General features: G+C 43.0%; 1 protein-coding gene across 4 annotated transcripts in view; it reads right to left on the reverse strand.

Moving 5' to 3' along the window:
• ADAMTS6 (ADAM metallopeptidase with thrombospondin type 1 motif 6) overlaps positions 1–26,485 on the reverse strand; it is a 319,882-nt gene that overhangs the window by 99,434 nt on the left and 193,963 nt on the right. For 2 of the 4 annotated variants that reach the window (XM_007058991.4, XM_027821493.3), the window contains 2 exons: positions 22,464–22,609; positions 20,585–20,648 (listed from right to left, as the gene is read on the reverse strand). In XM_007058991.4, the coding sequence (XP_007059053.2) occupies positions 20,585–20,648; positions 22,464–22,609 (210 nt within the window). The remainder of the gene's footprint in view (positions 1–20,584; positions 20,649–22,463; positions 22,610–26,485) is intronic. The other 2 variants (XM_043546883.1, XM_037902909.2) reach the window with 1 other exon arrangement.

A 26,485-nucleotide genomic window follows, 5' to 3' on the forward strand; every position in this document is an offset into this window, starting at 1 on the left:
AAAAATAAAGGGGATGCTCAGCCCCCACCAACCACACTGGTTCCAGCCTGGGGCTCGCCAGCTGTTCATTGGGCAGAAGGTGCTCGGGGGATGGGGGACAGAGAGGGGGAGTGGCAGGCAGGCCAGGGGGCCTTGGAGGAAGGGGTGGAGCAGGGCAGGAAGAGGCGGAGCAAGGGTGGGGCCTTGGGGAAGGGACAGAACACCCACCAGGAAAAATACAAGACAGCACCTATGAATGGCAGTCTGTCCATGAACAATGCATGAAAAACAGTTGTATGGATGAAGCCACTGGACAGGAGGAATTTGCAGCTGAAGAAGAAGGTGATGGTGGTCACCTCCTGTAATTTCTGACCCTCTTTCTTGGCAGGTTCTGTGACTGAGGTATAAAGCCTAGACACTGAGACGGCATTTGCTTGACCTTCTGTGATGGAGGAACTGCTGGAATGGGTTCCACTTGCTCAGCCCCAGTCCCAGTCCCAGGAACAAGGAGATGTTGTCTCTGGTGTCATTGGGGGAGTAACACCACAGGGTCCAGAAAGTTCACTGGCATGGTCCTGCGGCCCATAGTTGACTGAGCCATTGCCCCTTGGTAGGTGAGACCCAAGGTTTTACGTAAGTCTCTGACAGTGAATGGATGCCCTGTCTCAGCTGAGACACATAGAACCAACATCTGAGTCTGAAAAAGATGAAAACTCTTAGATCTCCTACAATAAGGGAGCAGACTCCGTTGGTGCCAGAGAAAGATAGCCCAGAGATGGTAGTGCGAATGAAATCATAGACGGCTTCCCCCTGAATGGTACCAGCTTCCTTGATAAGGAAAGTTGATTGCAACAGCACCCTGAGTTGCCACGGGGCCAGAGTAGGGTCCCTAGTCTCCAGTACCAGTTGGAAGCCTTCCTGTACTACCAGGGAAACCAATACTGAGCGCTTATGTAGCTCTCTAGCAGCTGCATATGCCTCCAGGGTTGACTGTACCAGCATTGTCTCTTGGGTTTGTAATTTCTCCAGAGCAGTCTCAATGAACCTAGCACTTTCTGCTGTGCTGTAAAGGGACCTCATTTGTAGTTCTGAGATCTAAAAGAGACTGTACATCATGAAACAGTATGGCCTCATGAATAGGGATGGAGAAGCAGGGGGAGAGGCAAAGTCTGTAACTGGATGGTGTAACCCAGTTCCACAGTGTCTAGAACCCACTGACCATTAGTTATGGAGTTCCAGACCCTGTGGTAAAGGTACCACCATTTCCCAAAGGGAAGGGATGGGTAGGGAAAATCCTGATTGACAGATACTCTGCTCTCGACAAAGGAGTCAAAACAGCTGCTTTAAAGTAGAACAGACCTGAAGCAGACAGCCCATTGAGGCACATGCTGAAAGTGTTCTCCTTGGAAACTTGTTGTGTTTTTTGAGAGAGTCAGTCTGTTGGGACTGGGAAGAAGGCTGCCTCTAAATTATGTTGAACCCTGCATTGCCTCCTTTTTGGGACTGGTGTACACACCTCTAGAAATGAAGCATTGTCCTGGGAGCCCTTGAGAGAATGAACAGTTTGTCAGTTTTTGTCTGCAAAAAGCTTGCACCCCTCAAACAGCTAATCCTCAGTGGTGTTTTGGACCTCCCTAGGGAAGATGGCTATCATGATGGCATAGATATGGCTATCACCATCAACCTGGATGCTGTATCTTCAGCATTAAGTGCCACCTGTAAGGATCTTCTCCTACCATGGAAAAGCTTCAGCTACCAAAGTCTTTAATTCCTCTCTCAATTCCTGGAGGATTTTGTTGGAAAATTTGGTCATGGAGTACCAATTAATAAAAACTTATTTTGACAACATAGTGTACTATATGCATTTGTAGGCTAAATCTTGTGTAAGCCTTCCTACCAAAGAGGTCTAGCTTTTGGGCTCTTTGTCTTTGGGAATGGATTTGAACTGTGCCCCTGCCTTGATCTATGATTCCCCATGGCCACAATCAGGGAATGCAGCACAAGGCAAGAGAAAAAATATTTTAATATGGTGTTTGATATCAGCGATCCATCCTTTTCAAGGAAGATGTCAGGGAGGAAGGTGTCTGTACAAACAGTCTGGCAGGGTTGAGCAGCACCTTGTTTACAGGTAATGTTATCCTATCCAGTCTGTTGGATGTCTAGCAGTTTGGGGAAGTTCCCTGGAACCACCTCTGCTTGTCTGCCCAGTGGCAATGAGACCATCCACATAAGATCGTGAAAGGCCTTATAATCATCTGGAAAGGATGATTCAGGCACTAGTGTCTCATCAGATGAGGAAGATTAAATATGTGGGCACGTGCTGCCCTTCCTCTTCTATAATCTCATTGGAAGGATCCAACTGGTGACATTCTCAGGCATTGGAGGTGGTATAGTGTCTTTCTGGAGGTGGAGTCAATGACCTGGGCTGGGAGTGGAAGGCTGACTCTACCCTTGTAGCTTGAGGGATGCCACGTGGTTTCCAATAGTACCAAGATGGGTAACAATAAGGTATTGGGGACAAGCTGAGGGACCCAGGAGAAAAGTCCCTTGTCATTGACTGGAGTTCCCAGTGAGGAGTGCTCTCCTGGAGTAAAAGGAGGCAAGAACTTGAATCTCTGAGATCTGGCTGGAGAAGCCTCTCTGCTCTGGAATTCAGGGGAAGAAAACAAATATTCCTCGGCAGAGGCAGTGCAGTACCAGTCAGAATGCTTGGCCGCTTGGAAAGTCTATGTGGTACTGTAGAAATTGATGGTCACAGGGCTGGCAACAAAAAGCCCCAAAAGCACAGCTTGTTGCAGAAAGGGAAAATCTGTTTCCAGGAGGCAGAGCAGTCCCTGACATCTATGCATGCCAGGGGTTGGCGGGTGATGGGACTCACAGTAGGAGTACCTCCACCATCAGCACCACGTGCATGAATATTTTTAAAGCATCAGTACCACAGCCATTGGCACAGGAGCTTTAGTGGTTGATGCTACTGGTGTTGAAAACAACTTAGATGATAGGGTGGAGCAATGTTCTTGGGGCCTTGCCCTTGCCTCAGTACTGGAGGGCTTATGGGGGCCGGTATCAACTGAAATACACCAGCTGGCGTTCTTGTGAGAGGTCAAGGAGTCCTTCCTGGCTCTCAGCTCAGTCTTCTCTTGAAGACAACTGGAAAACTGGCTGTCTTAAAAGACGGCCCCAGGAAAGGAGCGCTTCTCCATGTTGCTTCTCCGTGTGTGACTTCAAGTGCTTTTTCCTCTTGTGGGAGTCCAAAGAAGCACTTGGAGCAGCTGGAGCACTTTTGAAGGAGAACTTTTCTTGTTCAGCTCCAGATTGGCCTGGAGCCGAGGCTGTATGCATGGATTTCTCTATTTACTCCAGTAAGTGTGCCTGACAAGATTTCCATGTCCTTATTGTAAATGCTGCACCTGTCCCTTACATGCATTTCACCTAGAGAAAGGAGGCAATGGGCAAAGCAGCCTGATATGAAGGGTAATGTTGAAATCCTGTGGATTTCTGCATAGTAATGCCGTACCAGAGTACCGCCTAGGAACAGAAAAGTTTTCCCACCTGGGAATAAACAAAGGAAACTCTAAAAATTTAACACTAACCCTAAAAATTATCTACATATTAGAAAAATACTGCTAAGCTAGAAAAGACTGTGAGCTCAAGGCATAAGAGAGAGCCCCAACTTGTAGCCTTGTGGGGAGAGGGGGGTGAAGGAACGGATGGTGGCTCAGGGTTGTCAGGCGCTGCCCCCAGTAATCATACCTAATGGTTGGAGAGTAGGTTGCAGCTAGTGTAGGGTTGGGCCTGGGCCAAGGGTGGCACTGGAATCAAAACCAAGATCAGAGTCCATAGACAAATCAGGATCAGAAATGTAGCCAGAGTCCAGTGCAGGCCAAATGTTGAAGCCAGGCAGTCAAGGTCCGAGGGCTTGGGGAGGATCAGGAGCGGGAGGCAAGGCTAGAGCAGGTCAGTGACAGGGCTGGAGCAAGGCTGGAGTAGGGCAAGGATGATACTGGGACAGGACTCAAGCAAGGCTGGGGCAGGAGCAGCCTGAGAGTCTCAAGGATCTGGTGAAGGGCAAGGCAGCAGGAGAATTCCTGGCCAGGTGGCGCTGTTGCTCAGTCTGATCTGCAGCTCTGGTGGGGTTGTTGAAAAATACCTGAGCCTGCGGGTTATCTGACCCAGGCTCTGCTCAGCGATAGGTTGCTGCTGGATGCCTGAGTGCAGACTCACCATAGCAGCTGAGTGAGCAGCCCTGGTTTGGCTCAGAGTTTGCCCCACAAAGGCAGCTATACCCTTTATGCCCTCAGTTGGAGGGACAAGGACACACAGGATGCATGAGCTGCCCTAGTGGATACTGTAGCTAAAATCTCTGACTTGAGTGTACTGGGCATGCATACATCTGAAGTGGAATATAAACGTGCACAAGCACTTGAAGGGGAACAGCTGTTATAGAGGCACAATACCATAGTTAAAGATGAATTCCTGTTGTATCCTTTATTTTTTATACAACAACCATTATAAGAAGGAATTATACAAGCATGGTGGGGTCCCACTAACCAAGTTTACTAAATATATACAACATGTAAGGCCTAGCTACATATACACACTGTTGTTCTGGCTGGATTCCAGTGGCTTCTAACACACACAACACAGTGGGTGCAAGTAAAGGGTTCACAAGCAATTTAAAAGAATACTACACTATTCCTATAAATTATATACTATTGTCCCTGTAATGTAAAATGATATTAAAAAGAAAAAGTTACAAATGCATTACTATAATTACAAATCCAACATGCTACACATTAAATTTGAGAGGTCCTTTATTCCTTCTCTCTGGATACAGTCTCACAGGCATCACAACAATGTCTAGAACAGTCTGTACTTTCTGGTGTAGCTGTGTCAGCAACATCTTCCTGCTCTGTAGCATTAAGATGAATTATAGTAAAAACAGATATATGAGGTTGCCTGATACTATTACAACACTCTCTGTTGCTGTTTTGTAAGCTTGATATTTTTAATAGGCATCTACAAGGGAGTAGAGAAAACCTTTGGGTTCAGCTAGCCCCACCCCGCTATACCTGCAGCCAATGCCAGGCCTCGGGGGTGGGGGAGGGGAGAAGGGAGTCTGGCTCAATTGGAGGCTGACTGGTGAGGAGACAGGACCTCTCTGTCTGCCTACCCAAAGGGATGGATCAGCGATCTGCCAGCCAGTGCAGCCACTTGAGACAAGTAAGGGCTCTCCTGCCAAGGGGAACCTGCAAATAAGTCCCGGCCACAGGACAACTTAACTAGCTGGGCCATGCCCCAAACTAAAGAGACTTGTAGGAAGTAATTTACGGAAGTGGGTCTAGACTCCTCTGCCTGAAGGGAGACCCACCTCCCCTGTTTAGGGGTTGACCTACACAGGATCCTGAGCTAGGACCCAGTGGAGAGGGAGGGCCTGGGTTCCCCTACTACCCCCTCTGGCCTTACAGATTGAAAGACCAGCGATTTAGCCACAAGGCCGCCTGGTCACAGAAGACCCTATCACAGAATCACTGATATAGAACATCCTGCTGAACTTGTGCTTAAAAGCCAGTTTATGTGTCTTCTCTATGACAAGTTTGGTGCCAATTCTATCCTATAAGAGAGAGGACTAGAGCAGGTTGAAAAAAAATTTTTTGAATGATTTTCCAATTAAAAATGCCCTTTTCACAAAACCAAAAACTTTCATGAGAAAATTTCAGTTTTGCCATGTGGCAGCCAGAATGCTCAAAAATTCTGTTTTGGTTCTCCCAAAACAGAATTTTTCTTGGAAACTCTTCCCATGGAAAATGAGGAGGTTACTCACCCTGTGCAGTAATTGACGTTCTTTGAGATGAGTGTCCCTATGGGTGCTCCACTCCAGGTGTTGGTGGGTCCCTGCGCCTTTCCTCAGAGATTTTTACAGCAGTACTCATACCGGTCAAGCACGCGCAGAGCCTGCCCCCCCGCTCTGAGTGTACCTTAATAGCACGCTTGCGCGAGCAGTCTCCTCGGTTCCTTCTCTACAACGGAGGCTACCCCAATTCTGAAGTAGAAGGGAGGAGGGTGGGTAGTGGAACACCCACAGGGACACTCATCTCGAAGAACGTCAGTTACTGCACAGGGTGAGTAACCTCCTCTTCTTCAAAAGAGATGTCCCTGTGGGTGCTCCACTCCAGGTGACTTAAAAGCAGTGTATCTCAAGGAGGTAGGAACTTTGGATTTGGTAGGAATGCAGTAGATAATACAGCTCTGCCTAATCATGTATCAGAGAGAGGGCCTTGAGTAAGGGCATAATGTTTAACCAATGTGTGTTCAGAAGTCCAAGTGGCCGCTTTAGAGATGTCAGCCAGAGGAATTTTGCAGAGAAAAGCCACGGAGGTAGCCACAGACCTAGTAGATGCCGGCTGGAGGCATAACTTTCTTTATTTGATAGCATAGTTGGATACAGTCAGAAATCCAGTTTGAAAGTCTCTGGGTAGAAATAGGTGTCCTTTTGGAGTGCTCCGCAATGGAGACAAAGAGTCTAGAAGAGTTTCGAAAGGGCTTGGTTCTATCCAAATAGAAGGATAAAGCCCTGCGTACATCTAATGTATGCACTGTGGATTCAAAAAAGTTTGTGTGTGGTTTAGGAAAGAAGGTTGGTAGGTGTATCGGCTCATTGATGTGGAATGACGAATGTATCTTTGGAAGAAATTTGGGGTGTAGTCGGAGGGTAACCTTGTCCTTAAAAAATAGTGTGTACAGTGGGTCCACCATGAGAGCTGCTATTTCTCCTACACGTCTGGTGGAGGTGATTGCCACTAAGAATGCTGTTTTCATAGAGAGGTGTAAGAGGGAGCAAGTGGCTAGGGGCTCGAATGGTTGTTGAGTTAAGCAGGATAATATTACGTGAAGGTCCCATGGAGAGGTAGGAGGTTTAATGTCTGGGTATAGGGATTGGAGCCCTTTGAGAAAACATATGGTGATTGGATGAGCAAAAAAGTTATCGTCGATCTTGTCATGAAAAGTTGTAATAACAGCTAAGTGGACCTTGATGGAGCTGAAAGAAAGGCCAGATTGCTTAAGGTCTAATAGGTAGTCAAGTATGGGCAGAAGAGGTGCAGAAGTAGGAGGAAGTTGTTTAATTGAGCATCATTGTGTGAATCGCTTCCACTTTCGGAGATATGTGATGCGAGTAGATTGTGTTCTGCTATGTAGGAGCACTCTTTGAACCTGCTCAGAGCATGCTGTTCAGTTTGGGAGAACCATGTAGGAACCAAGCTTTGAGGTGAAGCATGGGCAGGTTGGGATGAAGAAATCGGCCGTGTTGCTGCAATAGGAGGTTCGGAGTGAGGGGCAATGAAATCGGTGGGCGAATTGACATTCTGGTGAGGAACGGAAACCATGGTTGTCTGGGCCACAATGGGTCAATCAGAACTACAGTGGTACGATTTGTTCATATCTTTGTCAGAACTCTGTGGAGAATTAGTATTGGGGGGAAAGCATACATTAAGTGTTGAGCCCATGAGATCAGGAATGCATCTCCTAGGGAATGTTTGCCCAGTCCTGCTCTTGAGCAAAATTCGGGACATTTCTTGTTCTTTGCAATCGCAAAGAGGCCCAGGGTTGGATAGCCCCAAACGCGGAATATATTGCGTACGATCATGTTGTTTATCTCCCGTTCGTGATCCCAGGGAAAACATCTGCTTAGTTCGTCCGCAGTGGTATTCAGGGCCCCGGGAAGATAGGCGGCTGATATCCAGATGTTGTTCGTGAGGCACCAATTCCAGAGCTTCATGGCTTCTGTGCAAAGTGAGTGAAATCGAGCCCCTCCCTGCCTGTTGACATAGAACATGCATACAGTGTTGTCTGTCATTATCCAAACATGTTGGTTCTCAATAAATGGGAGGAAGTGACAGCAGACATTGCGTATGGCTTGCAGTTCTAGTGTGCTTATGTGTAGGGAGGCTTCAGTGGAAGATCATAGCCCCTGGGCTGTGTGGTGCGACATGTGCGCTCCGCATCCCATAAGGGATGCATCGGTAGTCATTATGAGTGATGGGGAATCCTGGAGGAAAGGGATTCCTGAGCAGAGGTTGGAGGGAACTGTCCACCATTGGAGGGAGTCTTTGACTCTGAAGGTATGGGTAGAGGCTTGTTTAGAGCGTGTACGTTTGGTCTGTAAACCGTGGCCAACCAAGTTTGGAAGCACCTCATCTATAGGCGTGCATTTTTGACCATGAAAGTACACAAGGCCATGTGGCCTAATAGTTGCAGGGAGTCTCGTGCAGTGACCTGGGGACTGTTGCGAAGTTTTGTAACCAGGAGTTTTATGGTGTTGAAACGATTGAGCGGGAGAGACGCTATTCCCATTCAGGAATCAAGGTGCGCTCCTATGAACTCCAGTTGTTGGGTAGGAGATAAGGTGAATTTGTTTTTGTTTATTTGCAGGCCACAGGAAAGGAAGCAAGCAACAGTAAGCTGCATGGATCGAAGAGCTTCGTCGAGCATTGAGGCTTTGAGGAGACAATCGTTGAGGTAAGGAAATATTATAACCCCCTGTTTTCTGAGGTGGGCAGTAACCACGGCTAGGAGTTTGGAGAAAACTCGAGGGGCGGTAGATAGGCCAAAGGGCAACACTCTGTATTGAAAATGTGTCAAACCAAGGGTAAAACGAAGAAAACGTCTGTGGGCTGGGTGAATAGTCACATGAAAATAAGCGTCCTGTAGGTCGAGGGCTGAAAACCAATCACCCTGCTCCAGCACTGGGATTATGGTGGTGAGGGTAACTATTTTGAAGTTTTCCCTTTTGATAAATTTGTTTAGCTGCCTGAGATCAAGGATCAGTCACCATCCCCTGATTTTCTTTTCTGTTAAGTAATGGGAGTAGAAACCTTTCCCTCTGTGTTGTTCAGGCACGATTTCCACTGCCCCCAGTTGAAGGAGACGTTGTACTTCTTGGAGGAGCAGTTGCTCATGAGAGGGGTCCCTGAAGAGGGACGGGGAGGGAGGGTGGGTCGGAGGCGGGGAGAGGAAAGGGATAGAATAGCCAACAGTGACGACCTCTAAAGCCCACTTGTCGGTGGCAATACTGCACCATTGATGGGAGAATGGGTATAGGTGGTGACCAAAAATAGGGGCAGGCAGTGTAAGTGCTGAAGTGGGAATATTGTTTTCTGTACTCTCAACCAAGGTGTCAAATTTGCTTATTGGTCAGAGGGGGTTTAGGCACTGCTGAGGAGTTGGGACAGCGGCGTTGGTATCTGGGTCTCTGGCGTTGCTGTTGTTGCGGTTGCTTGTGAGATCTATGGAATTGCTGGGTGTATGTGGGGTAGCGTGATTGCTGGTAAGGATGGTATCTATATTTTCAACTTCTGGTCATAGGGGATTGAATTCCTAGAGACTGGAGAGTTGCCCTGGAGTCCTTCATGGAGTGGAGTACGTCATTTGTGGTGGAGACAAATAGTTTGTCACTGTCAAAGTGGAGATCCTCAATGGTACTCTGGAACTCCCGGGGAAAGGAACAGGATGAGAGCCATGACCCTCGGTGCATCACGACTGCTGTGGCAATGGACCGTGCTGCAGTATTGGCCACATCAAGGGCAGCCTGAAGAGCAGTGAGGGAGATGATTTGTCCCTCGGAAACTATGGCTGTAAATTGTTGTTTCTTATCTTCTGGAATGTGATCAATAAAGTCCATGAATTTATTGTAATTGTTGTGGTCGTACTTTGCTAGAACAGCTGAATAATTAGCAGTGCGAAACTGCAACTTGGAAGAAGAATATACTTTACATCTGAGCAGATCCAATTGCTTAGTGTCCTTGTCGGAAGGGGTGGAGCAGGGAAATTGGTGTTTGTTCTTTTGGTTAACTGCGACTACTACCAGCGAGTTTGGCGCTGGGTGAGTAAAAAGGAATTCTGAGCCCTTAGAAGAAATAAAGTACTTTCAGTCCGCTCTCTTACAGGTAGGCAGGCTTGCAGCCAGGGTTTGCCAAATGGCCTTGGCAGGTTCTAAAAGGGCTGAGTTGATAGGTAATGCAATTCTAGAAGAAGAAGCGGGCTGCAGAATGTCAGTTAGCTCATGCTGCTGTTCAGGAATTTCCTCCAGGTTAATTTGAAGCTCATTGGCAGCTCTTTTAAACAGGTCATAGAATCACAGAATCGCAGAATATCAGGGTTGGAAAGGACCTCAGGAGGTCATCTAGTCCAACCCCCTGCTCAAAGCAGGACCGATCCCCAATTAAATCATCCCAGCCAGGGCTTTGTCAAGCCTGACCTTAAAAACTTCTAAGGAAGGAGATTCCACCACCTCCCTAGGTAACGCATTCCAGTGTTTCACCACCCTCGTCGTGAAAAAGTTTTTCCTAATATCTAACCTAAATCTCCCCCACTGCAACTTGAGACCATTACTCCTTGTCCTGTCGTCCGCTACTACTGAGAATAGTCTAGATCCATCCTCTTTGGAACCACCTTTCAGGTAGTTGAAAGCAGCTATCAAATCCCCCCTCATTCTTCTCTTCCGTAGACTAAACAATCCCAGTTCCCTCATAAGTCATGTGTTCCAGTCCCCTAATCATTTTTGTTGCCCTCCGCTGGACTCTCTCCAATTTTTCCACATCCTTCTTGTAGTGTGGGGCCCAAAACAGGACACAGTACTCCAGATGAGGCCTCACCAATGTCGAATAGAGGGGAATGATCACGTCCCTCGATCTGCTGGCAATGGCCCTACTTATACATCCCAAAATGCCATTGGCCTTCTTGGCAACAAGGGCACACTGTTGACTCATATCCATCAATCTCGTCCACTGTAAACCCTAGGTCCTTTTCTGCAGAACGGCTGCCTAGCCATTCGGTCCCTAGTCTGTAGCAGTGCATGGGATTCTTCCGTCCTAAGTGCAGGACTCTGCACTTGTCCTTGTTGACCCTCATCAGATTTCTTTTGGCCCAATCCTCCAATTTGTCTAGGTCCCTCTGTATCCTATCCCCACCCTCCAGCGTATCTACCACTCCTCCCAGTTTAGTGTCGTCTGCAAACTTGCTGAGGGTGCAATCCACACCATCCTCCAGATCATTTATGAAGATATTGAACAAAACCGGCCCGAGGACCAACCCTTGGGGCATTCCGCTTGATACTGGCTGCCAACTAGACATGGAGCCATTGATCACTACCCGTTGAGCCCGACAATCTAGCCAACTTTCTATCCACCTTATAGTGCATTCATCCAGCCCATACTTCTTTAATTTGCTGACAAGAATATGTGGGAGACAGTGTCAAAAGCGTTGCTAAGGTCAAGGAACAACACGTCCACTGCTTTCCCTTCATCCACAGAACCAGTTATCTCGTCATAGAAGGCAATTAGATTAGTCAGGCATGACTTGCCCTTGGTGAATCCATGCTGACTGTTCCTGATCACTTTCCTCTCCTCTAAGTGCTTCAGAATTGATTCCTTGAGAACCTGCTCCATGATTTTTCCAGGGATTGAGGTGAGGCTGACTGGCCTGTAGTTCCCAGGATCCTCCTTCTTCCCTTTTTGAAGGTCTTGAAATTTTGAGAAGTTGTCCAAAGATGTTGGAGGAGGAGGAAGCAATGCTTCATCAGGCAGAACAACTGGTTCCACCGGGTTAGAGGCAAGCCATGCTTGCTCTTGCAGTTGTGACAGGGCTGCCTGGTGTCTGGAGTCAGTGGCAGGGTCGTCAGCTGGTGGTACCGAACAGGTCTCACGCCTGGCTGCACTGGTATAACGAGTGTGGTCCTGAGTATAAGGAGCCTATAGAGCCCAATATTGCCACTGTGGTGGGAAGGGCATGTGTAGTGCCATCCAGGGGTTCACGCATCATGGGGCAGGACCCTCGAAGTAGGATGAGGCAGCTTTTCTATGACCTCTCTTGACTGGGGTCTGTGGACGGGAGATCTGATAAGGTGAAAATTCCCCCTGCCGCCCAGATTCCTCATCACTGGAGGAAAGCTGTGCAGACCTTGCCTGAGGGTCCAGAGAGAAGTAGGTGTTAAGTAGCGGTGACTGCAAGATAGGTGACACCAGGAGGCCCCTTGAGTGTGTGAAAGGCGGTGCCGCAGTGCCTCTGTGAGGGGAGGGCTGAGCGAGAGGAATTTGTTGTGAGGAGGGATTCCTCTGCACCGGTGTCCCGAGCGTTCTGTCACTGTCAGCTAGTTCAAAGGCTGACGGTGCCAGGAGAGTGAGAGGAGCCTGCGGTGGGTCAGGCAGGCTAGTATGCATCGGCACCGCTTCCATTGCGGTGTCGAACGGTGCTATGTGAGAGGCAGGCAACTGAAAGCTTGAAGCCTCGGCACCGGAGGTTAGTGTGAGCGCCACAGCCGCAGGCAGGTTTTGTGTGGCTGGAGGAGCCCGGCGCATCAAAGGAACTCAGCCGGGGGGAGCGCAGGGAGGGAAGCAGTCCCCAGAGAAGGCCTGTCCCTTTGCGGGTGAGAGACTGATGGTTTTTTGAAGTTTCCTTTAGTCTCTTTGAAACAGGGGGGCTGCAGTGTACAGCAGAGTCAGAGCCCGGGTCTGAGGCCGGTGCGAGAGATTTTTGCAGCAAGAGCAGTTTTAGCTGCAGCTCCCTGTCTTTGCATGCCCTGGATTTCAACTTGCTGCAGTGGGCACATTTCTGAGGAATGTGGGACTCCCCCAAACATTTAATACATTTAGAATAGCCATCTGAAAGAGGAATGGCATCATTACAATTAGAGCAGCGCTTAAAACCTGGAGAGCCAGGCATGTCGGAAGCGGCTGCGCTAACAGGAACAAAAAAGTTTTTTTGTTTTTTTTTTTGTTTTTTTTGTTTTTTTAAAAGAGAAGAGAAGGGAAAAGGGTACCTAACTATTACTGGTAAGCTAAACTAAGTGGGAAAACAAGTTGAACAGGGGAGAGAAAAATTCTCTAACGAGTCTGCTGAGCTCCGTCTCAGGGCAAGGACGGTAGAGAAGGAACTGAGGAGACCAGTCGCGCATGCGTACTATTAAGGTACACTCAGAGTGTGGGGGCAGGCTTTCCACATGCGTGACCGGTACGAGTACTGATGTAAAAATCTCCGAGCAAAGGCGCAGGGACTCACCAACACCTGGAGTGGAGCACCCACAGGGACATCTCTCGAAGAAGAACTTTGTGTTTTTAATGTTTCGTCCTAGTTCAGAATGAAAATTTTTCCAACAATGCAAAATTTTTCACAGAGAGGGATTTCCTGTTTCCAGCCAGCTTAACAGAGAGAACTATTCTGTGAGGTAATCATGTCAGGTTTCTACAAATTAGTTCAGTCTCAGACTATTTGTGACCATTTGACCACACTGTTTCTTAAGAGTGTCTGTTGCATGCTGTGACCCTGAGCTGTGTTCTCCTAGCTGGCCCATTAAATTACATCCAACTGGCTCTGCCCACACTGAAAGCAAAGCCTCTCAAATAAACAAAACTTTAACAAGATCTTCACTTCCAAACATTCCTTTCTCCATTCCTGCTGGGGTGGAAAGTTTTCAATATTCTTCCACATTTTTGGAGGCAGAGTCAAACAGTTCCATCTTATTCTTCCTGGCCTGAGAAAAATTAGCAGGCAATGCTCTTCCTATCTATCAGTGTCTCTCTCTGTTATGAGGGAAGAGGCAGATTACATGCTGCCCTCTTTCCCAGAACTTGCCACTAGCCCTAAAAGTAACAGCAGCCTGGGGGTTTTCCAGACACCAACTGTTACCTTAGTATCACTTCATCACTGTCTCTGTGTATGACTCTGTTATTCTTTGGGTCTCTCTCTGTCTTGGAAGGGGTTGTCTGGCTTTGAGACTTCTCCCTCTGGCATTAAAGGGCCAAATATACCCTGTTACAATGGCCTGCTGTAGGTTGGGCTTTAACAAGACCAGGATAGACCTTAAATTACATAGAATCATAGAATCATAGAATATCAGGGTTGGAAGGGACCTCAGGAGGTCATCTAGTCCAACCCCCTGCTCAAAGCAGGACCAATCCCCAATTAAATCATCCCAGCCAGGGCTTTGTCAAGCCTGACCTTAAAAACTTCTAAGGAAGGAGATTCTACCACCTCCCTAGGTACATCCCATAGACAGCAACACAGGTGTCTGATTTGTAGTAGGATGTACTAAATTCCTTTAGGCCAATAGAAAATTCTCAGTCATGTGTTGTAACCTACCTCTATCTGGAGCCACAGCATGAATCACTTGCCTGAATGTGTTGATAAGTCTTTCCACTAATCCATTTGTTTCAGCAGAGTAGTAAGGATCTGAAGTCACATGCTTGAAACCATTTATTTTGACAAACAATTGACACTCTTTAGATATAAATTGAGTTCCTTGTCACATACAACCTGTTCAGGAATTCCTGTCTCTGAAAACAATATTGTCTTAACACTTCTATCATTTGCTCTAAATTAGTTGACTTCACACAGAATACCTCAGGCCATTTAGAATGGGCATCTACTGCAATCAAAAACGTATGTCCAATAAACTGACCAGCACAGTCTGTGAGGATTCACTCCAATGGCTGGCTACTCCCAAGGATGCAGAGGGGCATGTTTAGGCCTCTGTTTGCTGACAACCTTCACATTGTTTTGCCATTACCTCTATTTGTGTATCAGTCTCTGGCCACTACACAACTCCTGATAAGGACTTTCATTTTTACAGTTCCCAAATGGGCTTCATGTTTTTCTTGAAGTAAACGTCACCTGAGTTTCATAGGAATAACCAGTCTAGTAGCACATATTAGACAACCATACTTGTTGCCATCTCTTGTGTCCTTTGCTGTTGTTTACTTAACCAACCATGATATGGAGAAACTACACAATCATGGTGGGGTCCAAATAACCCTATATATTAAATATACATACTGATAATCTGTCTGTGTTCTGGCAGCTTCTAAAACATAGAACACAGTGAGTGTCAGAACCATAATATCTGAGAGCCTTCCAGTAGTGCATTATGCAACTTGCTTAACATTTGTCACAACATTTGTTCTCCCATCCTTTCCCCAGGGGAGAAGTGTGTGCAGGGCACAGTTTTGTTTTGGTAGGGTTGTTTTTTTTTAAACAAATATGCATGTTGCTATGTGTTTATGTTAGAGAAGGCAAGCCAAAGAAATGTGCTTTGCATTTGAAGCAGAAGGTGGTGATGTTTGTGATGGTCTTGTGGGAATTCATTCCATGGTCTTGGATTGTCCCCCAAAGAAAGCTCTGTCTGTTGGAAGCCATTGAAGGGAGCGAGGGAGCAGAAGACAGGTTTGATATTGTTGCAGTAGCCTCTGTTGCTGAGGAGAAGTGCTGCAGCATTCTGTATTAGCTGGTGTTTCCTAAGCACTGAAGGCTTCATGCCCAGGTATATTGAATTGCTGTAGTCCAGCCAAGAGGTGATAAAGCCATATATTACTGAGACCAGGTCAACATCTGTCAGGATGGGATGGAGTCTCCTAGCTAACTGAAGATGGTAGAAAGTGTTACTCACAGATACTGCTATGTAAGTTTAGTGTCAGCAAGGAATCCAAGAGAATTCCTTAACTACCAACTGAATTGACCAATTGTGGATGTATATCTTCAATCAGAGCAGACTGCTGTGGCTTCAAACACTTCAAAAAGCTTTCCTTTGCCCAACAGCATAACTTCTGTCTTGCTTGGGGTCAGCTTCAACCAGCTGTTCTTCATTCATGAGCTGATCTTCTCTAAGTTCTGGGCCAACAATACTCTATTCCAATACATTAAAGGTTCCCTTTGATTTTCAGTGTGACCGTCATACTCTTCTCTACCTCAAACCTTTGCAAACAATGTAAAATAAAAAAATGGAAAAACTCCTGTGTCTCTCAAAATTTCAGATGACTATGTAGCCTGAAACCTTCTCCTGTTCTCAGATACATACATTCAAAAATCATTCTTTTTAAAAAAGTGCCTGGCTGAATCCCACGACTTTTTACTCTCTTCCTGCCAGCTTCTTACCATATAAAATTACCCCATAATTTCACACAGGCACTTAGGATGCTCCCCTCTAATATAAAACATAGTAGTTTTCAAATAATTTAGATAAAAATATGTCTTTTTTGGCATAACTGACAAGAATTTCACAAAAAGCCCTGCACAATTCCTGTTATGCAGGCTACATGCAATTTATGGTGTTGTAAAGTTGTAAACCTAAGATACACATGTAGCAAGGGCATCCAGCCCTTCTTTGTATCCTTATTCAATCTTCAACAAGTTAGGACACTGGGGGCCCACTGCCAAGAATAGAGTGTCCGGGAACAGAGCAGCACATAACAGCAGAATGGTGGTCGGGCTGTGGTAAAGATCCCATTTGTTGGGGGAGGAGGAAGTAATTGTCAATGCTAGGGGTAAGGAGGCATTCCTGTCTCTTCCATAAAAGCTCCACCCCAGATGAACTGCTCATATCTGGAGACATGGGGTGGGTTCAGTCTCCCCTTCAGGGCTTTCTTTCTGAGGAGTCAACAGTGGCTCCTTGGGGCAGCTGTGCCTCTGATGACTCACGGGACAGTTGACAGAGGCAGGACTTAACTGCAGGTATAAGGTACATGGCTCTGATCCATAACTAGGTCCATCTACTGTGCTCCCACTCTCTCTGTCCCCTCCATCCATCCCAGGGGTCAGGGAGAGGGGAAGAAGAGGTTATGACTAGGAATGGAGGCATTAACTCCACTGATAAAGTCCAATCCTGCCTTTGTTGGTCCTCCTGTGGGTTATCCAAACCTCTGAAGATCGCCAAGAGGTTCACAAGCAAAGACTTCCTGCAAAAGTGAAGTTCATGCTTCCATTCCACAGTCTGATTCAGCTGTGTGCTCCTTGTCTCCGTGCCTATTCTGATCATCCAAGACAATAGCACCACCCTCTTCATCTGGTGTTCCCATTTGCTAAGGCCTCTATATTCCCAGGATCATTTCTTCTCTACTCATATGGGGCCAGTGATCTGCAATTGGTCCCAGTTCTCCAGTCTCAGTCTTGCATAGTAGAACACCTCAGCTCTGTTGAAACCAGACCTTTGTGACAAAGACCATAATCTTTGACAAAGTAGGAGATTCTATCACAGAGTTAACTAAATTTAATATCTTAGTTGCAACATAACTGAAGCCATGTTATTACACACATTTAGGGGAACAGAGGTGTCTTCCCAATCTACTCTGTTGTGTGGGGTAATATGGATGGAATATATCCTGGGAAGGTAAAAAAAGGAAAATAATTGGCCATTTCATGGGTGATAAAAGGAATAAATCGCCATATTCTTGGGAAACACTGAAATCCTCCTCATTTATTACACCCCACATTCACCCTGAACTCACACATAAGCAAGTAATAGAAAGTTGTTTTCCCTCCCACTGAATTAAATAAAATACTTCATTTTGATCTTTTTCAAACTTCCGCAAGTATTTTTATTTTGTCAGAAAGACATTTTCCATCGAAAAAAGTTTAGTTGGGAAATTTTTCACTAGTTGTGCATAACATTTCAGTATTTGCTGGAGATAAAACAATGTATTACCCTCTGGATATTGAGAGTGTGAAACTGAGAGTGGTGAAGGTTTTGTGCAAGAAGAGCTAAACACTTTTCCATTAACCTAGAATTTCTATACTTCTAAGTGCTAGTGCAACCTATTGTATCTTATTCTCTTGGGCAAGTTCATCCCTGTTATAATTTCACTGAAGCCTTAAATGCCACATATGGGTTTTTCTTAATTAATAAAATATATTAACTAAAAAGAGCAATAACCCACAAGATGGTTGAGTCTAAGTAAAAGACCAAAGTATTCTAGAGCAGTTTCTATGGATGACCTTTAGTTTCAGATTAAACAAACGTAGACATTAAAACAGAGAGATTAGGCCAATGAAGACTTTATAAATTGACTGATGAGGCTGCATTAAAGAAAAATTATACAGAATGATCTTTTGTTATAAAAGATACTTAAATATTTATTTGTCTAAGCACCTGACATGACATCAGACTGTTCAGGTCAAGGATCTATGCTAGATGCAGACAGAGTGCAAAATGCAACACTTCTATAACTCCACTGAAGTCCTTGGAGTTGAACCAGTTGTCCAGATATACCGAAAGAAGGACAGGAGACACTTGATATGGTTTTAATCAGGCCACAACTAGGGCTGTCAATAAATCACAGTTAACTCACGCGATTAACTCAAAAAAATTATTGGTGATTTAAAAAAGTAATCGCAATGAATCACAGTTTTAATCACACTGTTAAACAATAGAATACCAATTAAAATGTATTAAATATTTTGGATGTTTTTCTACATTTTCATAGATATTGTATTCTGTGTTGTAACTGAAATCAAAGTGTATATTATTTTTTATAACAAATATTTGCACTGCAAAATGATAAACAAAAGAAATAGTATTTTTCAGTTCACTTCATACAAGTATTGTAGTGGAATCTCTTTGTCATGAAAGTGCAACTTATAAATGGAGATTTTTTTTTGTTACATAACTGCACCAAAAACAAAAGAATGTAAAACTTCAGAGCCTAAAAGTCCACTCCATCCTACTTCTTGTTCAGCCAATCGCTAAGACAAACAAGTTTGTTTACATTTACAGGAGATAATGCTGACCTCTTCTTATTTACTATGTCACCAGAAAGTGAGAACAGGCATTTGCAGCGCACTTTTGTAGGTGGCACTGCAAGGTATTTACATGCCACATATGCTAAATATTCATATGCCCCTTCATGCTTCGGCCACCATTCCAGAGGACATGCTTCCATGCTGATGACACTTGTTAAAAAAATAATGCGTTAATTAAATTTATGACTAAACTTCTTGGGGGAGAATTGTATGTCCCCTGCTCTGTTTTACCCGCATTCTGCCATATATTTCTTGTTATAGCAGTCTCAGATAATGACCAGCACATGTTGTTCATTTTAAGAACACTTTCACTGCCGATTTCACAAAACACAAAGAAGGTACTAATGTGAGATTTCTAAAGATAGCTACAGCACTCAACCCAAGGTTTAAGAATCTGAAGTGCCTTCCAAAATCTGAGAGGGACGAGGTGTGGAGCATGCTTTCAGAAGTCTTAAAAGAGCAACACTCCGATGCGGAAACTATAGAAACTGAACCTCCAAAAAAGAAAATCAACCTTCTGCTGGTGGCATCTGACTCAGATAATGAAAATGAACATGTGTCGGTCCATACTGCTTTGGATTGTTATCGAGCAGAATCCATCATCAGCATGGACACATGTCCTCTGGAACGGTGGTTGAAGCATGAAAGGACATATGAATCGTTAGCACATCTGGCACGTAACTATCTTGCGATACCGATTACAACATTGCCATTAGAATGCCTGTTCTCACTTTCAGGTGATATTGTAAACAAGAATCGGGCAGCGTTATCTCCTGCAAATGTAAACAAACTTGTTTGTCTGAGGGATAGGCTGAACAAGAAGTAGGACTGAGTGGACTTGCAGGCTCTAAAATTTTACATTGTTTTATTTTTGAATGCAGTTTTTTTTGTACATAATTCTTCATTTGTAACTTCAACTTTCATGATAAAGAGATTGCACTACATCACTTGTATGAGGTGAATTGAAAAATACTATTAGTTTTGTTTTTTACAGTGCAAATATTTGTAATAAAAATAAATATAAAGTGAGCACTGTACACTTTGTATCCTATGTTGTAACTGAAATCAATATATTTGAAAATGTAGAAAACATCCAAAATATTTAAATAAATGGTATTGTATTATTATTTAACAGAGCAATTAATCACACGATTCATCGCGATTAATTTTTTTAATTGCTTGACAGCCTGAGCTGCAACATCATTATTTGATGTCTGGGACTACCTGGCAGATAAAGTGTGTAGTGCAGGTAACTACATGGTTCACTACATGGTTCATCTGGGGGATGGGGGCTTCCATCAGCACACCCCCAGCCAACCCATTTCTGGGACCTTACCATCCCTGCCCCCTCAAATTCCTGCCTTACCATTCATAGGAGCCCCAACCCCCCCGCTCCCCTCTTATTTTACTCCTTTAACCACCTCCTCTTAAAATCATTTACCAAGCCATTTATCCTGTATCCCTTCCCTATGGAGTACCTGCACTGGACATCCGCCCCACACTTACACAATGAGTTGCTACATCATAGCCTAACACCCTTCCCTGCTCACCATAACAAAGCCCTTCTTGAACCTGCTGTGGGGAAGGCGAAAAACCCCTCACTCCACCTAAGCCAATCTGGTGGTGAGGAAAAAATTACTTCCCAGCACTCCTAGAAAAGAGCGGCTAGAGCAATGCCCATAGCAGGTCCTGACCAAACCAGGTATTTTGCCACCTCAAGGGGAGGGAGGGTGGGTGCTGCCACCTGGTCTGGGGAAAAGGGGCTTCCCCCACCAGGCTTGCCCCTTTTGAACTCCCCAGCCCTTCCGGTCCCTGGGGATGCGTCTGCGTCAACATGCTGACCCACTCCCTCTTTTTGCAACAGCTTCTGAGCCTCGCTCCCCTCCTGGACGTAAAGCACTATTCCCCTTCCCCCAGCAAGCTGGACAACAGCCCCCACTCCCCACTTAAAGTGCAGTGCAGTAAAACAAATTTTGTCCATTGATTCCAGAGGAAAAAAACAGACAGCTGATTAATTATTATAGTTGAATACAGTTTTACTCACATCCGTGTTACAGGATCTATATCGTTTCCTTTCTCCAAGACAGTACTTTCCTCCACCAGAAGGTCTGAAAGAACATTTATTTATGTGTTGTATTAGTATATACATGACTTTATACTGTGTATGTAGGATGTAAATAAATACAGTTATATATATACAATTTACAGTGGGATTTTCAAAAGTGCTTAAAGTTGGCCTAACTCTTCTCCCACCAAAATCAATGAGAATTTGACCAGTGAGTTCAATGGGAGCAGAAATAGAGCACTGCAGAGCACTTTTGAAAATCCTAACTTTATATAATATTTATGTAGTTTGCATAGATCCACAAACTATAGAATTAAACTATATACAATAAAATGGCAATTAAAATATATTCCTTCTATTTATCCATGCTGGCCTTTCAAAATTATAATGAATAGTGTGCAAACATTATGTATTAATTTCACATATTAAATCTGTAGATATAACAAAATATAGAAAGATTATTTGTCATATTATGAGGTCAGTAGCTAAGGCTGCATTCTTTATAGAGCAGTTATCTTATTCTGATCTAAATTACACAGTTGTGAATCTGGAGTAACTCCACTGAAGCCACAGTGTCATTCCAGATTTACATTAGTGTGACTGAACCAAAATTGGCCCTCAAAGTGCCCAATGTCATCAAGACCCCATCAATCTCTCTCTGAAGTCCAAGGAAAGGCTACGTAGACTTCCGTGAGAGTTTAGTCAGGCACCACATGACTGGCTGATGATAATTAAGTAAAAAGCAGGTAAGAAAAAAATCTTAGTATTCTATTTTATTTTAAAATTAATTAAATATCTATAAGTAACTAGAAAATTTATTTAACAAATTTTCATTTCATAGGTATTTTATATCACACTTAATCAAATAACATTATTCTAAAATCATATCTTTATGTCACCTGATGTATTGAGGAGAATTCAGTCTTATGAGAGCAGTGTTGGGGAAGGAAATGGACACCACCAGGCATGAAGAGAAAAAAAGTAGGGCTGAAGAGAAGTGTCCCAGGCTACAGGTAACTGTAGCCAGGATGAGGTGTAATAAACCTGAAAAGAGCAAGCAGTAGTAGAAAAAGCAAGGGGGGGCCTAGTCAGAAAAAGAGCAACAGTAGGGGCAAAGAGAAGCTCCTGACTTAAAATGAGAAGTGGTGGCGAGAGAAAGAAGAGTGCCTGCCTGATAGACCTTCTCTGGAACGTGGATTAGGACACAGAGAAGCAGACAAAGGTGACAGGAGCACCAGGGAAGGACAAAACTGTAAATAATAGGAGCAGTGGGGAAGAAGACAGCTGGCTTGGTCGACAGACAGTAGTGGTGGGGAGAGGAGTAGCCAAACCATATAAAGAGTCAATGGGGAGTGGCAGCTCTGGAAAACAATTAGTATCAGATGTGATATGGGCAAAATTTATTCCATGGGCAGTAATTTTTATTCACTGTGATTTGTATGTAACTCTTTGTATTCCTAACCCTTAAAATATTCTGTGTTGCTTTTTAATACTTAAATAGCAATCGTTATTTTACATACAATATGAACAACATAGACATAATATTTTAAGAAGACAGAATTATATCTAAAGCATAGATAAATTAATTTTGCATAAATAGGTTTGTGGAGGAAAGTTTTTCTGGTTAATGCTAAATATAAAGCCTGACTTTCTTTATAGTACATGTATAATGCATACATTTAAAAAATGTGAAACAATGCTTAGCAAACTTCTCCTGTATAGCTGTTTCTGTCTGCTCTTTTTAAGACACGTGTTGGCACACTAGTGAAACATTTTTACAGATAATATGTGAAACCACAATTTTGAATAATTTCCAAATGTATCTTTTTGTTGGCTCCGGCTTACTTTAGCTACTTACGCTGGACTGTCACAGTGTCTTATGGATGAGGAGACTCCTCCCCCGCAGGTCCTGCTGCACTCTCCCCATATTGACCACGGACCCCAACCCCCATCTATGCTCTGGGGCCAAGTGCCAAAAGGTACGCACTCTCCCTGATAACACCACTGAAAGATTTTACAGAAAACACAGAATTAGCTTTCAGGCTGATAGAGTTATCAGGACAGAAAAATATAAGGGTCAGACAATGACCAATTATAGGCATTAGCATTCCCTGTATAGATAACAGACTGATATCTTACTTTCTCTAGCCATGTTTAGACATTGGTGAGGGCTCATGTGATTTGTTAATTATCTTTAGCTAAATCCTGTATTATAAATCCTTAACATACACCAGGAGCTTAAGTTTAAAGACTAACTTTCTTTTTTTCTATTCACAACCCTACTTAGAATTTCTCATTAAAGAGGACTGGTGTCTTTTCAATTCTTTTAGAATTTAGACATTAAGATCTGTTTCTAAGACTGCTTAAGTAAAAACACTCCACTTACTATTCAACTAATAGTTTGATAACACAATATGGAAAGTTCCCCATTAAGGAATTTTTATGATGATATTTTCTTTTATTAAAAAAAGTCTGGTTGAAGTTACAATGGAAAAGGAATTTGTTGCAGTATTTCAGTACACTAACACTGCAGACATAATAAAAGCAATGCCAAGACACCAGGGATGGGGTATAGAAAATCATTATATGTGCCAGCTACTATTTGTTCAGAGACTGAATTAACATGTCTACTGAAATATTTTTCAGACAATAGCTGAGCATCTGCCATATGTGTTACATACTCTGAACATACATACTGTCAGTATGAAGCCAGGAACCCGTTATAAAATGATGCAGATTACAATAATTTTATCATCTCATAAATCTGGTGTGACAAATTTTTTTACGTAATATGAGGTCAAATCCTGCACTCCTTATTTAGGACCAAATTCTGCTTTCTATGCTTGGTGAAAATCCAGGGGTAACTCTACTTAAGATGAACATAGTTACTCTGGATTTTCAGCAATGTAACTGAGAGCAGAATATAGCCTGAAGTTATTCAGGCAAAACTCCAATTTTTAACAGGTGTTTTATATGAGTAAGGATGTGGCTTTCGGTAAACTGAAACACTCTCTCTCCAATTAATGCAGGTAGGGAGGGCAATCAGAAAATTATATTCTTTAACAAGAAGTCCATTCTAAATTGTCAAATGTGCTTTGATATAAAAGGTGCTATATGCATAATCATAATGAAGGAACATTGAAAAAACATGGCAATATCAATAATGAAATGACTGTAATTTACCTTCAACAAGTGCATTCATGTACAGAAGTATTTATATATACCCACACACACACATTAGAGTTTAGCATCAACATAAATAAATGAGACCTTTAGCCTTCTTATTTTGCTAGCCATACACATGCCAGTCACTTTTTTATAACATTTTTCTAAACTATAAGGATTTTTATAGCTGTCTACCTTTAATATAGCTTCTTTTTAAGTAAGGCTGCTGTAGGGCATCACAGTTCTGTTTACAAAACCTCATGCTCCACCAGCTAGAGAAACAAAAAAGGGCATTCTTATGTGCCCATTCAAAACATCTGAGGCAGAATATTTTAAATCCTAGTTCAAAATACCGTCTCTTTCTCTAAAAGAAACACAGCTGACATAAGCAAATGTAGTCAGTTTTAATGGACTTTTTTCATTAGGGCAGTAGGGTTTGCCCTGTGGAAGGTGCCTGTGGTTCTAACAAAACCCACTGATTGGAGATTATGCAGATATTCATGGATCTGTCCGAGGCAAGGTTCTCCATATGGAGTTTCTTTCCCTAAATCCAGGCAGTTAGTGGCTGGATGCCCTGAAGCATGAGGGTCTATATTTTCCTTTCTAATGTAACTATGGATTCTCTTATTATTCATATAAATGTCTAATTCTTTATTGAATCCTGTTAAAATCTTCTCCTTAATAGTTTGAGGAAATGCTTTCCACAGATTAGGTTATGCACTGGTGGGTAAAGAAGTATTTCAGTAAGTTACATTTGAAGAGTTTTATTTTTTTTTAATAACAGATATTTATAGTAAAAAAGTAAGTGATAATGATTCCATCCATTAAAGGCAAGCATCCATTTTATAAGCCTATTAAAAGTGCTTGGAAATTCAAATACTATGTTGATGAGGGTCATATAAGTACCTGCACAGAGACAGATACAATATTTAATATATAATTCCCAGAACAAACTACTTTAAAAAAGAGTTAAAATTGAGACTTTATGTCAGTAATTTAGGGTAAAATATATTATAAGGAAGTTGTAATTATCCCAAAACCAAGCATTGTAAATTCAGGAAATTCAGAGTTAAAGTTAAACTTAAAGGAAATCTAAACAAGTTTAAAGCATGGAATTGTGCAGTTAGGACATCCAAACAATGTTAACCCTACCCTGTTGTGACACCACCCAATAGCTATAATTGACTATAATTAAGGCATTTTTATATTTGTGGTTACTGATTAAACTGATTTTTAAAGACATATTACAGTTTCTTTTTATTTTCCCTTCTGCTTTCACTGCAGAGCAAAGTTAAAGCTGCTTGGAAGGACTAATTGCATGTTTCCATACCCTTAGCATACATGAATTTCTTTTCAATTTAATCTTAATGTGAATTTTCTTGGTTTATAACACTTTGTTTTGAGATAGTCACAATAGCTTTGTAATGTATTCTACCCTACAATACTAATATGTATTATCAATCTTCACTCCATTTTAACATAATTTTTGTCAGGAAATGTCCTTGTTTTTTTAATTAAAAAATTAATACAAAAACAAAAAATTGAAAGAGACTATTACCATGTGGTATTTCTAATAATCTGAAGATACAAAGTAAAAATCTTAAATCTATTTTTTAATTTTAACTTTTCTGGACAGATTTACTGGTGTGCTCTGGCTACTTTATATCATTCTGGAGCACCACAAAACAGCCAAACTGTGTTTTCTGCTGCCTGGTTTTTCCAGAGCAGTACAAAACAGACAGGGTGTACACCACACTTCCCACCCCCCCCCCCTTGTCCTCCAAATTTCCACTGCTTCTTGCACTTCCCTATATCCTGCTACACATATACCCCGAAATCCCCCTCCTACTTCCGCTCTCTGTTAGGTAAAAGCGTTCAATAGGTTACATTTGAAAAGAAATATTTAGGATGCAGTCTCATTTTTGCTGTTATTTTTTTAAACTGAAAGTTCATCCTTCAGCAGAGGTTTGTAAATACAATCTCTTTCAAAGAAATAAAAAAGTCCTCTTTCAAAAGGCCCACCACCTCTCATTTCTCTAATGAAAATGGGGGCACAAACTTCCCTCACAGAAAATGTGGCCCCATTTGCTGCCAGGAATAGGAGAAGAACACTAAGGAGCAGGTGAATGGACAAAATGGTCATATTTGCTAAAAGCAGATCATAGCCTTAGTCCCATTGAGAAAAACAGGAAATTGCAGCTATTTTGAAAAAGGGCAGTTCTTTATAGAAGTCTCTGTGATAGAATTATTATTTTTCCCTGCTGTAGCAGTAACTTTCAGTAATGAGAAAAAATGGGACTAAATGTCCATTAATCAGAAAAAAACTCGCAATGCTTTCAATATAGCCTAGGCTCAAGATTTCAGCGAGTTTAATTATAGGGGAAGTTTGAACAATCTGTGTTATTCTGTTATAAAGATCATTAAAGACAAAATAAAGTGTGATGCCAGGTGTTACATTTGAGGGGAATATGCTTATTTTTCATACAAAGAGGTTGAATTTACTTTAAGGGCAATATTTATCTCACCTTAGCTATGGTGCTGCAACTGGAGCTTCCATAATATGTTGTTATGGTATGTAGTTCAAAATCCAACAATAAGCTTTCCACTGACACTGTTCTTTGTGTATAGGATATTTACACTTTGCATGCAACAATCTCTTCTTTAAAACCTAAGCAACTCATAGTGTTCATTTAGAATTTTACAACTGAAATTTGC

Source organism: Chelonia mydas, chromosome 5, assembly GCF_015237465.2.
Source record: "Chelonia mydas isolate rCheMyd1 chromosome 5, rCheMyd1.pri.v2, whole genome shotgun sequence".
NCBI classification, from domain to species: domain Eukaryota; kingdom Metazoa; phylum Chordata; order Testudines; family Cheloniidae; genus Chelonia; species Chelonia mydas.